We start from the raw sequence: 20139 nt of genomic DNA, 5'->3' as shown, positions 1-20139 counted from the left end.
TACTGACTATTTAAGTAAAATGAATCTATTTTGTGCACTTTGAGAGCTAAATGAGAGCAAACATCTAGAGGGCACCAAATAATTTTTTGCACAGTTTATCACGGGATCTCGCGGTCTTCCGTATGGTCAGGATTATCGCGTGTACTCGTTATCTCGCGTGTATATGGCTGGCTCGCTACGCTGCCGTTCCGCGCCTGGTGGGAACTGATGCCGGGCAGAGGACGGAGCAAACCCGCGGCGGAGCCGCTCCGCGCCCGGTGGAAATGTGGGAGAGCGCATGCACGGACCGTATAGCCTTGTTTCTACTACCACCGGGAAAGTCTCATGCCACACCCTCTCAAATGTCCGCTCACTCTGCGTGTCTCCACAACAAGTTAGCCCCCAGAATGATTTAGAGACTCTGGAGGTGACGTATGGTTTTCGCCGTCGTTAACTGTGCACAGCAAATGATCATAAACACAGCAGCATGGCTAATTATTATGCACAGTGTCTCCGCTGATCATAAACATAATGATCGTGAATTAACGGTAAGCGCTAACTGCGCACAGAGTGTCTGGTGCTTGTTGTAAACAAACTTTACTGTACTGCTACAGAGCTAACTGCCGCTAATGGCGGCTCTTCTTAACGAGCCGGCCTCCGGCTCGTTAGCGGGTCGTTAAAAAGAGAGTAAGAAGGAGTCGCTGGATTTGTCTCCAGTCACTTTCTTGAGAAATAGTAACGACTTGGGTCTAAAGCACGCTCGCCGATGAGCCGCCTTCTTCTCCGGCAGGCTATACGCTATCCACCGTAATGCCGCCCTCCCCGGTCATACCCAGATCTAACTAAGTAAGGGTTTGTTTGTTTTTTTAAACATGATTAAAAAAAAAAAAACACCCAAAAAAATCCCGAGCCGGATTTCCGGCACCGTGCCGGAGGTCTTCAAGCCCTGCATTTCACAGCCAAAGCATTCTGGGAAATGCTCAAAACATTTCCATGTATCAGTTTACTTTTGTAGTTGTAATGAGTGACACATCAATCCAAATTAATCCAACCTGTACACCAAAAGCACCTGCACTGCCTGACACACCATATTAGGGCTGCACGATTATGGCTAAAATGATAATCACAATTTTTTTTTTATATCACGATTATTAATCACGATTATTCATCATATTAGAAAAAACATCTGTATTTTTATTGCACTACTTTTTAACAAACAATAGGAACAGTTTTTAGTGTGTGCAGAGTGTCTGGTGCTTGTTGTAAACAAACAGAGATCGCTAAGTGAACACCTCCTGCAGCAGCAGCAGCACATAAACACTGTACTGCTAGAGAGCTAACTGTTAGACTATTAGCAATTTGCAGACTGGATGCTAAGGGGTTAACATCCCCTCCGGCTCTGTGACTGCAGCTGGGAGAGACTGCTGCAGGAGGACTGTGCTGGGGCCGGTGGCTCGTTAAGAAGAGTAAGAACGAGTCTCCATTAAGTCTCCAATAACACCAGAAAAAGTCGCTTGATTGGTCGATTTTACTGGGAAGCAACTACAGAAACAACATACACAATGTAGAACAAAGCTGCATGGTGCAGCTTGGCTCATCCTTGGTACCAGGTACTTTTCTTAGTTCGCTTTTCCACTGAAAATTGTGGAAGCCACTCAAAGGGGAATTCTTAATCGATCTCTGCATGAAACTGCCATGACATCATTTTCGATGCGTACTGGATCCTTAATCTCCAACCAAACAGGAACATCTGCACTTAATGGTTGTTTGGCTTTGTGGTAGGGATGCAAACAATTAATCGATTATCGATTAATTATCTATAAGAAATTACTCGATTAAAATAAATTACTTGCAATTAATTGCGTTTTGAACCCGTAATTCCCCACTAGTCCGTATGAGGGCGCGCTTGACGCTAGACGTAATTGACGCACACGCGGGAACACAAGCGAAGCAACAACAACAAACAAATGAGAAGCGGTACACTGACAGGATGAAGAGGGCAAGACGGAGTGAAGTTTGGAGTCACTTTAAGTTAATTAATGACGACAAAGACGCCAAATGCACAATATGTGGAAGCATTTTAAGGTACAACAACTCCACAACTTCGTTGAATTACCACCTAAATATGTCACATTCAGCCATGCTACAAGCAGCGAGTGGTTCCTCTCAGCCTACAATCACCACAGCGTTGGGACGGAGAGTATGTGACTCCACGAAAGCATTACCCAGCGGATATGTGACATGGTTACCACAGACATGCTGCCGATAAATGTCATTGACGGACAGGGATTTCGAGAGGTAATAAAGTACATCGAGCCAGGGTACAATATCCCCTCTAGAACAACTATAACAACCCGCGTGGAAGCAAGCTACGTGAGGAAGAAGGCCGAGTTGAAAACACAACTTGCAACTGCTAATGTGGCCCTCACAACAGACTGTTGGACTTCCTTGAATACAGAGAGCTACATCACCGTTACATGCCACTACATTGATCCGGACTGGCAGGTAATGTCAGCAGTCCTACTCACAGAGAGCATGTCAGTGAGGCATACGGCTGACAATTTAGCTGAGAAGTTAAAACAGGCTGTGGAAATATGGGGTCTCACCGGGCGTGTGGTTGCTTGTGTACACGACAATGCACGGAACATCGTCTCGGCAAACAGTCCTACGCGAGTCAACTGTCACAGTTCCATGTTTCGCCCACACACTGCAGCTGGCCATTAACGACGGCTTCGTTACCTACATTAACCGTGTCATTGTAGCTGCTAGCAGACTCGTACAACACTTCAATCACAGCAATCCAGCAAACAAAGCGCTCGCAGCAAAACAGTTACAAATGCAGCTGTAGTCTCATAAACTCATCCCATCCTGTAAAACCAGGTGGAATTCAGTCAGTGACATGTTTAACAGACTGACGGAGCAGCGGTGGGCCGTGTCTGCCGTACTCTCAGACCGCACAGTGACCAAACTCACAGGCGCGAGGACGCTGGAGCTGCGAGATGAATATTGGCAATTGATGGAGGATGTGGCGCCAGTGCTGGAAACACTGAAGTGTGCAACGACCGCCATGTCTACTGAGACTGAGGTGTCCATATCAGACACATATCCCATCACCTTCAGCCTAATCAACGTGCATCTCAAGACAGACGAGGGAGACACCAGCAAAGTGGGGGAATTCAAATCCAGAGTGCGCACTTCACTGGGTGAAAGGATGAAGGTAAACTAAATCCATTAATTTAATTATTGCAGATAATTTTAACTCTATGCTTTGCACATAAAGCACATTGTTTAACAATTGTAGTTTCTACTATATTATCTAATAAATATTAATACTTAGTATCAAGCAGTCTATTAATGATTAATAGTGGTTAATTCATTAAGTGATAAAACACTTAACTTATTAAAAAGAAATGATGATTAAAAACCAAATCACATTTACATCTAATGTATTATCTTTTTCTTCACAGATTGCTTCTGATGACCTGATATCAACACCACCCATGCTAGCCACCATGCTGGATCCTAGGCACAAGCACCTGGGATTTCTGACCCCACCAAGGAGGATTGCAGCCCATGCCAAACTGCTTGAAGTGGTGGCAGAAGCAGAAGCCGAAGCCAGACATGGGAGCTCCACATCAGCAGATGCCACTGGAGAGGTGGTCGGTGCAGTGCCAGCTCCAGTCCCAGGAGCTGTGCTTCAGAGACGCAGTGCTTATGCTTTACTCATGGGTGAAAACTATAACACCAGGAGCACTGATGACGTTGAAAAAGAAGTGGATAGCTTTCTGAAGGATCCGCCACCACTCCTTGATTCCAGTCCTGCAGCATGGTGGAAAGTGAATGAAGGAAGGTTTCTAAGGCTGGCAAACCTGGCACGAAAGTACCTGGCCATACCAGGCACATCAGTCCCTGCTGAGCGTGTATTCTCAGCAGCTGGCCTAACTGTTAACAGGCTACGCGCACGACTTACTCCTGCCCACGTTGATATGCTGATATTCTTGAACAAAAATAGATAGGTCTATCTATGCAATGAGGAGTACTGGGGATGTTTTTGTTATGTTATGATATATTTCTCATCATTAAATAGAGCTACGACAATCCAGTCCTGGTCTACTAATGTTATTGTGATATTGTCACATTTCCCAGTTTAAGGGGGATTATAAATGCTGCTAATCGTCCACATGTGACACTGTATTTACTTTTCTGATATTGATGATTCTGATATTTTCTATTCAGAATATGTTTGATGTTCTATTCTATTCCCTGCCCTCAAGTGAGCCCAGAATAAACCTTTGATTAAGGAATATGATTTGCATTTTTACTTTATATCATAAGGAAGATAGCATTTTATGTCATGTATACAGTAGGGAAATTCAGGTTCTCAGAAAAATTGCCGCTTATCAATTAATCGATCATCGATCGATAAGATGAAACAACTATCGATTAATGAATTACTCGATAATTTGCATCCCTACTTTGTGGGCTGGCATTTTTTCAAAATCTGGGTCAAGAAATTGTTATTGCTTTTCATTGATGGTAGCCTATTCTCTATCATGCAATATATTTTTGGGAAATTGACAATGTTTTGGTAGCAAAGGCATTGTGGTTTCTGTTTGTGGTCTGTTTTATTTTGACAGTGTAAATTCTGTGGTCGACACTGTGCTCTTATTTTGAAAGCTGCATGCATTTAGCAACAGGAAGTTATTCAAAACAGTTAGTCATGGTTTAGTGTGATTAAAACAACTTAAAAGCTAATGTTAGCTCGTGGCTAACGAACGGCATAATGCAGCAGTGTGTTTGGACTTTGACCGGCCCGGACAGGTTGATAGAATTTAGTTTGGAATGCACACACGCATACGAAGTGATCATGTGGGGACGGGACTGATATAGACAGGTAGGCATATTTCTATATCATGTTTTGAAGCGGAGTACTGGGGTGGGCAGCGGTAAATTCAGTGCGCTTGTCAGTGTGTCTGGCGGGGCACCAGACTCTAATCTGAAATTAATGGGAAACCCTGCATATCCATTGGCTGCACTGGAACCCCAGATATATTGATCCCCAAAGGTTAAATCATTGTCAGACCAACAGCTGATGGGTTCAAAAATTGGTGGCAGCTAGACTTTATAATGAATTCATTAATTATAATGTTTTTAAAAAATAAGCAATGAATCACACAATTTGCAATGATTATTTGCGGTGAATCTTTTTTTCATCCTTAGACCTTAGCTTCAGAAGCAGAATCGACTTAAGGGGAGACTTGTGGATACCCATAGAACCCAGTTCCATTCAGATAACATGAGGTGAGGGGGCATGCTAGTTTTTTCTTCACCAACAATTAAAGCAACCATTCTTATGTAATTTAATTTGTGAGTTTGTGATGATACTCTCTGACCATTCAGTGATCAGCAATTAGATCCACCATTCAGAATCAGCTCAGCTTGCTTGGAACCAAAAAAATTACAACGTTTGCCAATGAGAACCAAAAAAAAGGTTTCAAGGCATCCAGCCGAACCATGCTGTAACATACAGCGAAAATGAGGAATTAGTGACGAAGACACTAACTGTCGGGTATATCAGCACACACAGCATAATACTTGTAACTGTTATCAGTTGGTGTGGAGCTGAAGTGATTAGTTGTTGCTTTCAGCTTCTAAATGTCAGTATTTGGTGGTTTTCTTCATCTTCTATGACAGTAAATTATAGTAAAGTGATAGACTGGAGACCTAAATAGTCGTCAGATTCATAAAAAATTAAAGGAAGTCACTGGTTGCAGCCCTAATCTGGTACTATTAAGATTAGAAATTCAACTTGGAACATATTTTGAGTTTGGTTTATATCTGCAGCACAAACAATTACAAATAGATAGCACCATCATAAAATTAACTAGAACTTATGTCTTTATAACATGTGTTACATACGAAAACTGATTGACAACAGCGGCACTGCTATAGACTTCCCCATTGTTACACTGTCAGATTTTAAAGACATTTCAATGGTTTTAAGTTGTCATGTGTGGTCTCAAATTTGAAGTAAGAAACTGCAACCATAATAAGCATGTTAGCAGAGTAGCAGGACTTTCAAACCCTATTTTCATTACATATCTACCTACAAAGCAATGACCAATATGAGTAGTGTTTTTACCAAAGTAAATCTTGTTTGAGCTATCAACTAGAGATAAAGGTGCAAATTTACACACCACACCTTTTACAAACAATGAGAGTGCAAGTCCTTGGTCAGACCTTAGTGTTTAGCCCGACTCACACTGAACATGCACTGTTGCGTGCTGGGGGATTACAACTGCCTCCAGTTTGTTTGAAGTAGACGTATACAGCTGCAACTAGTCTGGGTCACCTCAGATGGCCTCAAAAACAGGCTGGTGTAATATCCAGCAAGAACAAATCGAGTGCACAGGCTTAACCTTTGCGATTACAATAATGTGCCTCAAAACTGTTTGGAGCATAGATGGGGTTCTTCATAATACAGCATAATAGACAGTTTAATGGGGTTGAATGGTAGAAAGATGCAAAACACTACAACACACTGCATCAGTAGTCATGCTTCCATCAACAAATTTCAATGCGCATTTTGAAGATTTGCATGAGAAAATCTTGATGGGAACACCAAAATTCATTTAAACTTTTGAAAATGCAAACAAAAGTGCTTATTCGCTTTTTCCGAATAAGTTCTATCGTAGCGACCATTTAAGTCACATGACTGATCAGCAGTTTGCGCTCTGACATGAAAGAACTATTATAAGTTGCCCAATTGAATCAAATTCCTGAAGACATATTTTCTCTCATGGGTAGCCAAAGTTGCAAACCTGGTTATCATTATTTTTTCTTTCTTGCTCAATGTCTTCTTCCTCTACCGTTTACTGACGGATCAGCGTAAAGCAACACATTACACTGCCATCTTGTGACCAGAGTACGTCTATGCAGCTTCATTTATTCACCCTAAACCATTTGATGAAAATGTCTCTAATTCACATTTTCTTAATGCAGCATTTCAAAATTTCACTTAAAAATTTGATTCAACGTTAACGTTAAAGTTAGGTTCCATTCTTCAGTAGCTGTGTTAACCTTGTTTCTGCAGTCCAGAAATGGTTCAAATATGGACAAATCCAGCACCAACATTGAGTGACCATTTTAACAGTGTGACTAGACATTCCTTGGTCACATTTAATAAGTCGGTCTGTGTTTAACCATGATCAGTACTCCTCTCCAATCAACATCATAACCTTAAATTTCAAAATGAAAAGAAATGTTGATTGTTTTTTCATCAAGGGAAATAATACTATAATGCTTTTTTTACATTCAATAATTTGCAACAATTTTAATGCAAATTTGTCTTCAGCTTTGATTACAAAATGACCCAACACCTTGGGTGAACTCAAAAATATTTGAATGCACCTTAATTCTTGTTTAATATCAGTTACATAATGTATTAATGAATAACCATGTGTGTGGGAGTCGGTGAACCTAAACAAAAGAAGTTAGGCATGTCCAGTGCGAAAAAGTTAGTCTGGCATAATTTGTTGGGTCATTAAATTCTTTGCTGGGTTAAGATGTTTTAAAAAGAGTATAGCAGTGTTTATAGCATCTTTTTCTACCCTATTATAACTAATTACATTACATTAATGCCGACCAAGATTCTGCAGAATGTTAAAAGAGTTAAAAAGAGTTCAAACCAAAATTAAGCAAAAAAGTTGAAGTGTCTTTAGGCCCTTTCGTGGTTCATTCCCGCAAAAGCCTCGCTATGTTGCCTGAAGTGTTGTTTCTGGCTGTAGAGATTCTACAGACTGAGGCGAAACATGATTTGATTACTCTCGGACTCAAGGGGAGGCGTGTTTCTGATGATACATCATGTAGTTTATGCCTTGCCAGAATGGCCGTTTCATGCAGGGACATTTACAGCTCTTTAACATCTCGTCTGCGCTATGAACGCGCTCGAAGCGGGATGCCGGGATCAAATGGTGCCACCAATTTTCCGCCTCCAGAGGGAGTCTTAGAGGCGGAAAATTGGTGGGACTGTTGGAACCAACACTACTATGGGACCACTATGAACGGGCCATCGCGGCGAAGCGGGATATTTGACGTTGCATGTGATGTCAAACCCACACCTCCAACTTAGTCCGACAGTCATCGAATCACTGTTCACTGCGGCTGCTGTCACTAACTGTGCACAGTGAACCAACCGGTATTGCTAACTTTGCACAGAGTGTCCGGTGCTTGTTGTAAACAAATGGAGGTCTCCAACACATACTGCTGCAGCACATACATACTGTACTGCTACAGAGCTAACTGTGTAGCCACATTAGCACTGTGCTACAGCACTGCTGCTGCTCTGTCGCATGTCACTATCGTCTCCTCCCACCTCGTTCTGTGACACGGGACTGCATTATGAAAGGGCACGTATATCATGCCTTTGTGGGATCACAATGAAAGCCCTAAGGCAAAAACCCGGCATAGATCTTTCCAGCAATATAGCGGGACATTTGCAGGACTGCACTATGAAAGGGGCTAGTGATCCCGCTTCCAATTCCCGCTTGTCCACCAATTTTATGCCTCTTTTACTACCTTTGAAGGCGTTACAGATCACTTGATCACCCCCATCTCACCTCGTGCATTTTGCAGGGGAGATGTTACAGAGGCGTAAATTTCGCAGCTTGAAACGTCAGTATCAAAGGCCATTTGCAAATTATCTGTGTTTTTGTTTTCAATTAAAAACGATCTGCGTGTGCAATCTCTATTTAATGTCCTGTATTATACTGGTATCTCGTGGTATCAGTATGTTATCTGATATAAGCTGATATGGAAACTTGTTTTGCAGAACATATAAGGCAATCAATGATGCTTGTTTAGAGCAAGCATCATTGATTGAGGGTTGTTTAGAAATGGTCAGCAACTGAATGATATACAGAGCTTTTTGATTGATTTTTGTTCATCTTTTTTTCCACAGATCTCATTTCTAGAATTGGTTGACAAAGAAATACATTGTTTGAATAATTATTTTATAATAATGAGCAGCCTTCTAAGTGCCTTTGCAAGGCCATATGCAAAACCAATGCACAATCCACACAAAAAAGGTCACAAAGGTTCACTATATTGGCTTGCCATATCAGTAATCTGTACATTTTCCCCTCCAACACTGGTATCTGTCTCAAAAATCCCTCATCAGTAAGCTGTTGATGTTGTTCAGTAAGGTGTCTTCTGATTCTTTCATTACACAGTAATCAATCTGTGTATTTGCTGTAGAAACAAGTAGAGACACACTGAAGCCAGACCATAATAAGCTTTGTTTAGTCACATCACACTGTAAGCGAACACGGATTCACCACACCTACAGATCTACACAGACTTCCCCATTATCACACTGACACAAACATCAAATTCAAAGGAAAAAAACTGAATCATCATCCAGGTAGCTCACAAAGTGTTATGAGTGCTTCCTCTACGGAAAAATGGTGTAACACAATAGAAAGCTTCCATAATATTCCCACTGGGATTTAATGTGTCTATGGTACTTATAAGAGGTGTTATGGTTTCATTTCTAAACCGATAGTAATAAATAATTGAAATGAGCTTTAATTTATTTCCGAAAACTCAAAAGCAGGATCAATAATCAGTGGTGTGGAACATTTTGACTTGCTTGCTGCATTACTCTGGCTTTATTTAAGTTTGAATATTATAACCAGCACAAATGAATGGCTAAGGTCTCAGCTATAAATACACATTTTTTTCCTAAAAGTAGGTGTTTCGTCATTAAAGTCATGTTGTACATTTGTGCCAACGAGCCCCGTCATGGGGTTGGGTGATAGTCAAACACTGGTTTTAGTGCTGAAATGATGAAAAATGAAAACTGCATTGAATCATGACCTCAAAATCAAAAGTTGAATTGAATCATAGATTTGAAGACTTGTGACACCTCTACAATTTATCCTACTATAACCAATGGTATAGGAATGGGCAATATATCGATGCTGTGATATGAGAATATGTATCATTTTGGATTTTGGAATATCGAATATCACAATGTGGCTTAAGAGCAGTCTTTTCTTGGTTTTAAAGGCTGCAATACAGGAAAGACCTGTTACACATGTGGGCATTTTTTTAAATCTTTGTTTTTGTCATGAGTACTTTCACACAGAATGCGAATATTATGCAGGGAAAAAGTGACATTGTTTTGTTTGTTTTGCACACTGGAGGATTATAAATCAACAATTCCAAGGCTCCATAGTCCGAACCAAGACGGTAAACTTCTACTCCTTTTAACTTTAACCAAGGCAGCACATGCCTGATCCAGTAAAAGCCCTAGACTGCATAAAAAATAAAAGGAACTCTTAAAAGACTGCCAGACGCTGCTCTGGGTCAATATGATCCTGGTAGTTTCTCTTTTGCGCAAATATATTCAAACATTTGACTGAATAAGTTTGAAACTGTCACAAATTGGCAATATACAAATAGTTTGGATTGCAAAATGTCCGTCTGCAAGAACCTTGTATATTTTTGCCATTTATTGCCTCGACCACGACGTGTTAAGGCCTTAAAGGGGCACTATGCAATACTGTAGTGTCGTTCCCTGGTTGGTCGGTTGGTGTACCATGATAGTAAAGCGTTGGAATTTGACCTGGGATTAAAACTCAACAATCAACTATCTTTCTCTAGAATCACATACTGTACCTTCAGAGTGATGTAATTATTTGAAGGTACAGGACTGTTGAAGCTGTTATATTATTTACCTTTACCAGCTCAGCCATTATACCCACATTACTGAGGACAATTTGTGCAAATTCTAACTGTGTGAATATTTTGTGAAAGCACCCATACACTGTAAAAAAAACAGTTTTTACGATAACCGGCAGCTGTGGTTGACAGAACTTTACCATAATAAATATGGTGCAACTTTTGCACTTTTGCAACATTACGATAAAATGATATTAGCACTGTTGATTTCACATTTAAGATTTTTTTTTAAAGATTATATTTTACCATAAAAAAAAGTTTTTCCATCAAAAGAAACGCTGTTCTACCATATGATTGACAAGAATATACTTTATAAATGCTGCATAAATTCAAGATTTTACCATAAAATATTACAGTATATTTCTGTTAGAGATATGGTGTTTAGTACATTTAACAGTGAGAAAAAGTATTTTTACAAAAATAAATTCAAAAATTACAGTGATAGCTTGAATATAGGCTATATTACAGTATATTTTTGCTGCAAACACGGTGCCAATGTATTTTACAGTGGATTAATGTATTTTTTAGAAAAATAAAAATGTAAAAAAGTACTGTTTTGGCTGTTATATACATTTTACGGTGTTTTATTGTTATCGAAACTGAATGAACCCATTTAACATTTTACTGTCTTTTACTGTTTAGCAGATTTTCACCTTAAAATCTACAGACTTTTTTTTACAGTGTAATCAACCCTACAATATCAATATTGAAGTATTTGGTTTAAAACTATTGTGATATCTTATTTTCTCCATATTGCCCAGCCCTACTACAAGGTATTCCTCATCACTTATAATATTCATGACACCTGAAAGCCTATTTATTAACAGGATGTCTGATACCTGATATAAGTGCAGTCCATACCAGATGCCAACAGAGCCTATTGTTGCACATTGTGTCTCCTATGATATGTGTAGGCTATAAAGTGACGCTGGTTTCATCACCACACAGAAATATTCCCAGTGAGACTATAGTGTGTCTTTTAAAGATTATCCATTAGGTACTTCCTATTCTATGAGATCGTTCTACGCTGTGCTACCACTTCATTATTACTGGAGGAACATAACATAGCTACTGTAACTGACTCAGAGATGAGTTTATGGACCTCGTCATGTCATAAATACTACAATGATTTTCATACAGCAAACGTTACAGGCAGTTTGTTGCAGAAGTGGAGGAAACAACAGCACAGTCACCGCACACTGTAAAAAAAATGTCTGTAGATTTTACAGTGAAAACTGCTAAACCACGACAGTAAAATACATGATAAATACAGTTTTGTTTTCTGAATAATACATTACTCCACTGTAATATGTATTTAATGTACAAGACATCACTGTAATTTTTGCATTTATCTTTTGTAAAAAAAACAAAACAACTTATTATCACTGTTAAATGTACTAAACACCATATCTCTAACAAAAATAAATTGTAATATATAATGGTAAAATCTTAAATTTATGCGGCATTGATAAAAAGTATTTTCTTGTCAATTATATGGCAGAACAGCGTTTCTTTTGATGGGAGAACTTTTTATTTATACGGTAAAAAATGGAATAAAATGGCAATCTTAAACGTGAAATCAACAGTGATAATATCTTTTTATCGTAATATTAAAAAAAAAAAGTTCTACCGTATTTATTACGGCAAAGTTCTGGCAACCACAGCTGCCGTTTTTTGTTTGTTTTTTAACCATAAAAACAACAGGTTGTCGTTTTTTTGTTTTTTACAGTGCAGCGAAAGCACGTAATTCAGCATGACATTAATTGGAAGCTTATTAACACAGTAAATGCTATTAAGTGGGCTATTTATAGTCAGCTATGAGCGTTAGTGTACTTGTGAATGGCTGCCCGGGAAGAAACAAAACCACGACGTAATAGTGTCAGGTAGTACGCGAAGTAAACACAACGCCAATGGAGTTACAATATCCTGTGACATACACCACAGCGACGACAAACCGCCAACGGAGCTGCCACCGGCCGCAACGTAAACTACTCACCCAGAAAGGGAGCTCTGGTCCGCACAGCCGCTCCATCTCTGTCTGCGGGAGACCGGGAACCGACCGACCGACGGAGAGCTCGTGAACCTCTCTAGCGGTCGAGCCCTTTCTTGGCGACCAGCTTTCCTATTCCTTCGCTAAGACCCTCGCTAACTGTCACATGCCACACGGACAGGTAGTGTTTCAGAGGCGCTTCGGTTTCTCTGCCCCCCCCCTGGACAGCGTGGACCGACCTGAATCAGGAAACGCTTCGCTCCTTCCGCTCTGCTGAGAGACGGGAAAGAAAAGTCATCCGGAGCCAGCGGAGAATTAGTTCAATGGGAGGTAGTCGTGATGGTAAGACAGGGTGTCAGCTTACTAAGCCCCGCCCCCCTCTCTCTCTCTCTCTCTCCCTCCCTCTCTCTCTGTCTCTCTCTCCCCCTCTCTTCTGTCTCTCTCTGTCCCTCTCTCTCCCTGTCTCTCTTTCTTTTTATTTTAATAACTTTATTTTTTGTTAATGTGATTGTATTTACAAATTGCATCAAGCAAATAAAGAGGTTTTGAAAATTCAAAATTCTCTCTCTCTCTCTCTCTCTCTCTCTCTGTCTAACATGACTCAACAACATAAAATCACCTTTACTTGCTGAGTCATGTCGTCACACTTCTGAGGAATACTAGATCTAATCTAGAACACAGGTACCCATTTAAAGGAGATTTTTTTTAGGGGGGGGGGGGGTCAATAGGGGGTCAGAGGTGAATGTTGGATAAGTGAACAATTTAGCCTATAAACCTAAAAGGTTTGGGGTTATTTAAATCCTGATGAAAATGTGTTAAGAGGTGATAGCTTGGTGGTTGAGCGTTATGAGGTGAAAGTGCTGACATGCCCATTGTGCAACTTCCTTTGGCACAATAAGAAAAGGGAATGTCTAAATGCCATGCCTACACACACACACACACACCTCAGCTGCACCCATTGAGCAGCTACCTGTACCATACCTCTATAGGTTGTGTAAAGTGTGAAGCCCCCCCCCCCCCCCCCCCCCTTCCCACCTCTTAAACCTGTTATGCAGGAAATGTACCATTATGTTGGCAGGTTTGTTTTAAATTCAAGCACCAGGTATAATACTGTTTGATAGACTGATAGTTACAGGTAGTAGGGATGCATGATTATGGCCAAAATTATTTTGATCAATATTGTAATCACCATTATTCATCATGTTAGGAAAAACATTTTTATTGCACTACTTTCAATCAAACAATAGGAACAGTTTTTAGTGGTTATCACATCTGAAATAATACAACAACATTGTAGTTACTGCACTCTGTTTATCATTTCTATTAGAACATTTTACAGCAAAATCTGAGTGCAGTAACTGCATTTTTGGGGTCAATGGTCAAATAAATCATGATTTTTGAGTATAAAAATACATCATCAATACATGTAGAAATAAGTGTCATATCACTGACCCTTTGCGTAGTTATTGCAGTTAGACTTTGTCTGTGTCTTTCTTTGGCAAGAAAACTGTGGCCAACCCATCCCAACCTTAACACAAACCCAATAAGGATCAAAACCTCTCACAGTTTTCCCATCTTCAACATGGTTTAACAGTGAGCCAGCAAGAACAATCCTGGCACCCTAAACTGAAGCAGATAACTGGAATCCAGCCATCATTCTTGTCGTTATTTGCATCTGTGCTTTGCTTCCTGTGACATGTCAAAATGTCATCCTTTAAAAATGCCTATGAAATAATATTATGCACCCCATGTAAGTATACATGAACCATACTGTACCAGTGATGGAAACTGAGTTCTGGTTCCATCTCTGTATCACTCGATACATACCCAGCAAGAAACTGCTGAGTACCTATGACTTTTCTGCTATCCATATGCACTAGTGAGTAAAGCAGTTTGCAATCACTTAATGTTAACCCCAATAAGATGCCAGGTCAATACAAAAAGTTGACGAGATTAAAGTGGCAAATCTACATGAAAAGAAAGTGCATTTATGAGATCTAAAGTGGTAAATCTGCGAGAAAAAAGTCCCCCCTCTTTTTTTCTCTTAAATCTGCGACTTTTTTGCGCAGATTTGCCACTTTAATCTAGTAAATTTGCAACTTTTTTCTCAAAATATCTACGTCTGTGACGTAACCTGATCTTTGCTGATTAGATGGAAGAAATCCATGTGGTTCTACAACCTCACAGAGAAACAATACACTAAAGTAGACTATCCTACATTGACCTTAGCCATAATTGTCCTAAAATTAAATAACCCCCTGAAAATGCAAGAATTTACACTTACAGCCAAACCAGAATAAATATGTTCAGTAAAAATAGAACTGTGGTTACAGGAAGCCTGGAGATATCTTAACCTCATTTTACATTAGAGGCCAGACTTCAAGATACTCACAGTAAAACAGATGCATAGGCCTCATTGCATTTGGTTGTCCTGTGGCTACCATTTCCTGCTAAATAGTTACGATGGGTGAAATGAAGAAGTCACATGTCTCCACAAGGATCAATAACCAAAACTTATCACAACCTGGATTCACTATTAATAATGATAGTTAAAACTAATTTTTCAGGTATCAAAGAGAAACATCAGACATCACCCTGCACTGTAAAAAGTGTCTGTAGATTTTACGGTGAAAAACTGCTAAACCCTGACAGTAAAAGACCGTAAAATGATAAATGAGTTAATTCAGTTTCAGTAACAATGAAGCTCCGTAAATGTATACATCAGCCAAAACAGTAATTTATTTTAATTTTAATTTTAAATACATTACTCCACTGTAAAATACACTGGCACCTTGTTTGTAACAAAAATATACTGTAATATACAAGCCATCCCTGTAATTTTTGCATTTATTTTTTGTAAAAATACTTTTTCTTTTAAATGTACTCGAACTGAAATATACTGTAAGATTTTATGGTAAAATCTTTAATTCATGCAGCATTTAGAAAGTATTTTCTTGTCAATTATATGGCAGAACAGCGTTTCTTTTGATGGAAAAACTTAATTTATATTTTTTACTTATATTTTACGGTAAATATGGAATAAAACGGCAAGAGTGGTATTTGATTCCTGGAATCAGGGTGGGATATATTACATTTGAGGATGCAAGTGTGAAACAGCTGATAGTGCAGCACTAATCAAGCTGTAAGCTCTCAGCTAAAGGTGTCAGTGTGCTCCAACCCCCAAATCCTTTGCATTTGATTGAACTGATAAAAAGTTTGTTGGCCTAGAGTTTGATACCAGTAGCCAGTCTGGACACAGCATTTGCTGCGGCTGAGTCATGTGACAATAGATATAGTAAAAACAATATAAAAATGTATACTATATATAGACCAAGGTTATAATAGTTTTGTTTATTTTCGTTAGTTTTAGCCTGTACATCCTGGCAGGAATAGCCCCACCAAAGATACAACGACAAGCAGCAAGCAAGAAAGAGCGGCAACAACAGTCCACAGACCAAAGACATCCTCTCTTCAGCCATGTACCAGCCAAAAGCCGCCTTAAGTCCAGAAAAAGTTTCCTGAAAAGTGTCCCACCCCTCGGAACACCGAGCTTAAGCAGTGAAAGAGTCACTCAGTGGGAAGAAAGACTTGACAACCTTCCACCAGAAACAACAATGGAGCTAAAGGCGAGTGAGGCACTGCCCCCCGGAGCAGACACCAACTACACAATGTGGAAAAGGCTTAAACAGACTAAGATCTGGTGTTGGACATGCAAAAGCCACTCTTGCCAAATGGGGACATCTGAATGATGGGATTGTGGCACTGAACCACAGACCATGCAGCACCTCCTGATATGCCCCCTGCTGGAACAGCCCTGCACAGCATCGGCCTTAGCAGAGTTTAATGAGAAGGGACAGAAATGTGTTCAGATGTGGCTGAACCACATCTAGCCAAGCCTTGTAACTGACTGTCTTGTGGACACGATAAGAAGAAGAATTAGTTTTAGTTTAAATTTCGTGTGAATTTTTGTCTTCAAATTCAGTTAGTTTTCTCGATTATTTTTTTGCTTTGTTGATAGTGATAGAGTGAAAGGGGGTGATAGAGGGGAAGACATGCGGCAAAGGGAGCTCAGGCCGGATTCGAACCCGGCTCCGCCGCAGCAAGGCTTCAGCCTACATGGTAAGCGCTCTATCGGTGTGAGCCACCGGGATTGGGTGAGCCACCCAATTCAGTTAGTTTTAATTCGTTTTTAGAGTGAGTTTGCTAGTTTTAGTTGTTTTTTATTTTTTGGAAAATGCTTAGTTTTAGTTTAGTTTTTATTAGTTTTAGTGTTACTTTTATTTTTTTTGTAATGGGGTATTTGTTGGGTGCCAGATTAAAAAAAGTCACAATAAATGCCTTTATTTCCTTTGTCTGATCCATCTGAGCCCCAGTTTATTATAAAACCAGATAGATGAAATAGATTTCTTATCAACCAAAAAGGTTTTCGTATGAAAAAAGTTGACAAAGACGAAAACTAATTAGGGCCACGGGGCAATCGCACCGAGCACTGGTCCCATACAGCAATAGCTGGATTTTTTCTTCTTCCTCTTCCGGACGCAATTTTGTCCCGCTACTAGTTCTACAACTTGCAAGAGTTGCAGGACAAATTATATATCAAAACGTGCGGTTTGATCGGGATCGGTGTGCTATTACTTTTCTCTACAGAATACGAATTTGTCGCGACATAAGTCATGAAAAACTGCCCAAAATTTTGCATTGAAATGAATGGGACGGCCGACAAAAAATGAGCGAAAAAGAACAATAATTGGAGATTTTTAAACATCTACTTCTCCGGCATAATTTCACCTATAGACTCCATTTAAACTTTAAACAGTAGACACAAGTCTTGTGTATCGGTGTATTAATCCACGTTTCGGTAGGTCATATAGTTTTTTATCAATCCCTGTTCAATGACCATGATCATTTTTGGAGAAATTCTGAGATTATAATGGGTGTGTATTGCACGGAATGTTCGTGTCACAGTGTGTGACATCATCGCCAGAGTGTAGAGGGAGAGAATAAATTGTCAAAAAATAAATTTGAAAACTGCGCTCCAGGCCGCAAATTCCACTCTACAGAGATAATGTATACATAGAAACGTAGGAAAATTTGTCTTCTCACTCACAATCCTCTGGTAAAGCTGTCAGAGTTATAGTTTGGGTGTAGGACGCACAGATGCGCCACCAACATGCACCAACAGCCTCAATGGCTCCCATATTAAAAACGCAGGAAGATTTCGGAAAAAGGGAGATGTAACAGTTTTTTTAGATCGCTCTAACAAAGGTATTTTTTTCATTTTTCTTAAAAAAACAAACATATGTAGACGTTCAGGAAGAACTCAGGACGCTCAAAGTGAAGTCGGATCAGTGATAGGTATTATGGTTTTGCCAAAAATGCTTTCTGTTTGAGGCCAGAAATTCCAGTCTGTCTACCGGCTCTGCTGTCACTGAGCTGGAACAGGTGCCAGTTAATTCTGTTGGTTGCTTTGATCTGATTGCCTTTGATCTTTGATGTGATTACAGTTACAGATACACACACACACATGCGCATACTCCTCACACATGCATTGCATACATATGCTTCAAACACACACACAGGTAACTTTATGCGATTTTCGCTACACACACACATACACACACATTTTGAGGTTAAAGGGCATAGTTTGAAATCTCTGAAGAATCTCATCATAGTGTACACATACCAGCAGTAGCCCCCGTGGCCCTTTCAGAATTTCCCCAGAGGTAATTTTCTAGTTAAAATTATTGTTCCATTAAGACATTTAGGTGAAAATTAAGGAACACTAACTAAAATTCTTTGTCCCTTGTTGTTACCAACAATGAAATGAGTTGTACCATCTGACTACCATTAAATTATTTCAGATATTTTAGGGAGGGTTTGGCAGTTAATTTAATTGAGGGTACTGTCATGAACCGGCTCATAGATCACGACAAAACAAGGGAGACCACACATGTATTCAAGTTATAAGAAAATAATGTTTATTTAAGTAATTGAAAACACAAAGAACCTTAATTGTGTGAGTCAGTATATCAGTGGTGAGGTGTGTGCATGCATGCGATGTGTTGAAATGCAGGTGTATAAGCTGAAAGTAACTAAAACTAAAACAGACCAACTAAAACTGACCAACTAAAACAGACCAAGTTGGTGGCTGTGGAAGAGAGAGAGAGAGAGACAGAGAGGAGAGCTGAGATCTCAGCTCCTCTATATAGCCTCAGTGACTGAGACGGGATTCAGGTGTGCTTCTCCAGCCTCTGCAGATTGGAGGAGTGGCCTGACCTGTGGCCCGTCCTACAAAGGAAGACAAATACAACATGCCACAACACACAGAGGGGGAGGGCGTCATCACACCCCCCCCCCCACATAAGAAAGGAGACCAAACAGGTACTCTAAAATATTTCCACAACATACATTAAATACTTCAACACTGTAGTTTCCCACTCCCCAATATACATCTTATCAGGGTATTTAAGTCAGACTGAAAAACATAATAGTAAGGCTACCTTTAATTAGGGCCACAGGGCAATCGCACCGAGCACTGGTCCCATACAGCAATAGCTGTAGGGACCAGAATACGAATTTTTCGCGACGTAAAACACACGCACCCCTACAATACACCCCCCCACACACACCCCTACAATACACCCCACACCCACACCCACACACCCACACACACACCCCTACAATACACCCCCCCCCCCCCCCACACACACACCCCTACAATACACCCCACACACACACCTACAATACACCCCCCATACACACACACACCACCCCCCCACACACACCCCTACAATACACCCCACACACACAGCCCTGCACACACCCCCACACACACACACACCTACAATACGGGCATAGTTTGAAATCTCTGAAGAATCTCATCATAGTGTACACTCACCGGCAGTAGCCCCCGTGGCCCTTTCAGAATTTCCCCAGAGGAAATTTTCTAGTTATTATTATTATTTAGTTTTTTATTTAGTTTTTCCTTTTTTATGTGAAGCACTTTGTGTTGTATTTCTCTTTTATGAAAAGTGCTGTACAAAAAGAATCTGAAGAGGGCCTACTGACAGCAACTTCTGACATAGTTTAGGTTAGCTGTTCCCTTTAAACTGTAAATGGTTATAGGTGCCTGTATGGCGGGTTATGTGACAATGAGACTATTTTCCCCCAAAAAATGTACCTATGTGTCATTTGAACAGCAGCTTAAAGTGACCTATATTAGACTGGAGAAAAAGCAGATTTATGGGTTAACACATCAGCCAGAACAGCAGCAGAAGAAAGTGTACTCACTTTCTGTTCATTCAGGTACACAACAATAAAAACAAAAAAACAAAACAACAAAAATCCTCTAGCACTATCAGCTCTCTCAATGCATTGAAATCACAGGTTTTACATGTTGCACACCATTTATCAAATAGAGTTCCCTT

General features: G+C 40.0%; 1 protein-coding gene across 2 annotated transcripts in view; it reads right to left on the bottom strand.

Annotated features, from left to right (window-relative positions):
* abcc3 (ATP-binding cassette, sub-family C (CFTR/MRP), member 3) overlaps positions 1-12986 on the bottom strand; it is a 104544-nt gene extending 91558 nt beyond the window's left edge. For both annotated transcript variants that reach the window (XM_059324070.1, XM_059324069.1), the window contains exon 1: positions 12719-12986. In XM_059324070.1, the coding sequence (XP_059180053.1) occupies positions 12719-12754 (36 nt within the window). In that variant the 5' untranslated portion in view covers positions 12755-12986. The remainder of the gene's footprint in view (positions 1-12718) is intronic.
* Between the last annotated feature and the right edge of the window lie 7153 nt (positions 12987-20139).

This window comes from Centropristis striata, chromosome 21 (assembly GCF_030273125.1).
Source record: "Centropristis striata isolate RG_2023a ecotype Rhode Island chromosome 21, C.striata_1.0, whole genome shotgun sequence".
Lineage (NCBI taxonomy): Eukaryota > Metazoa > Chordata > Actinopteri > Perciformes > Serranidae > Centropristis > Centropristis striata.
The sequence above is the reverse complement of the archived record's forward strand: the minus strand, read 5'-3'. Positions and strand labels throughout refer to the sequence as shown.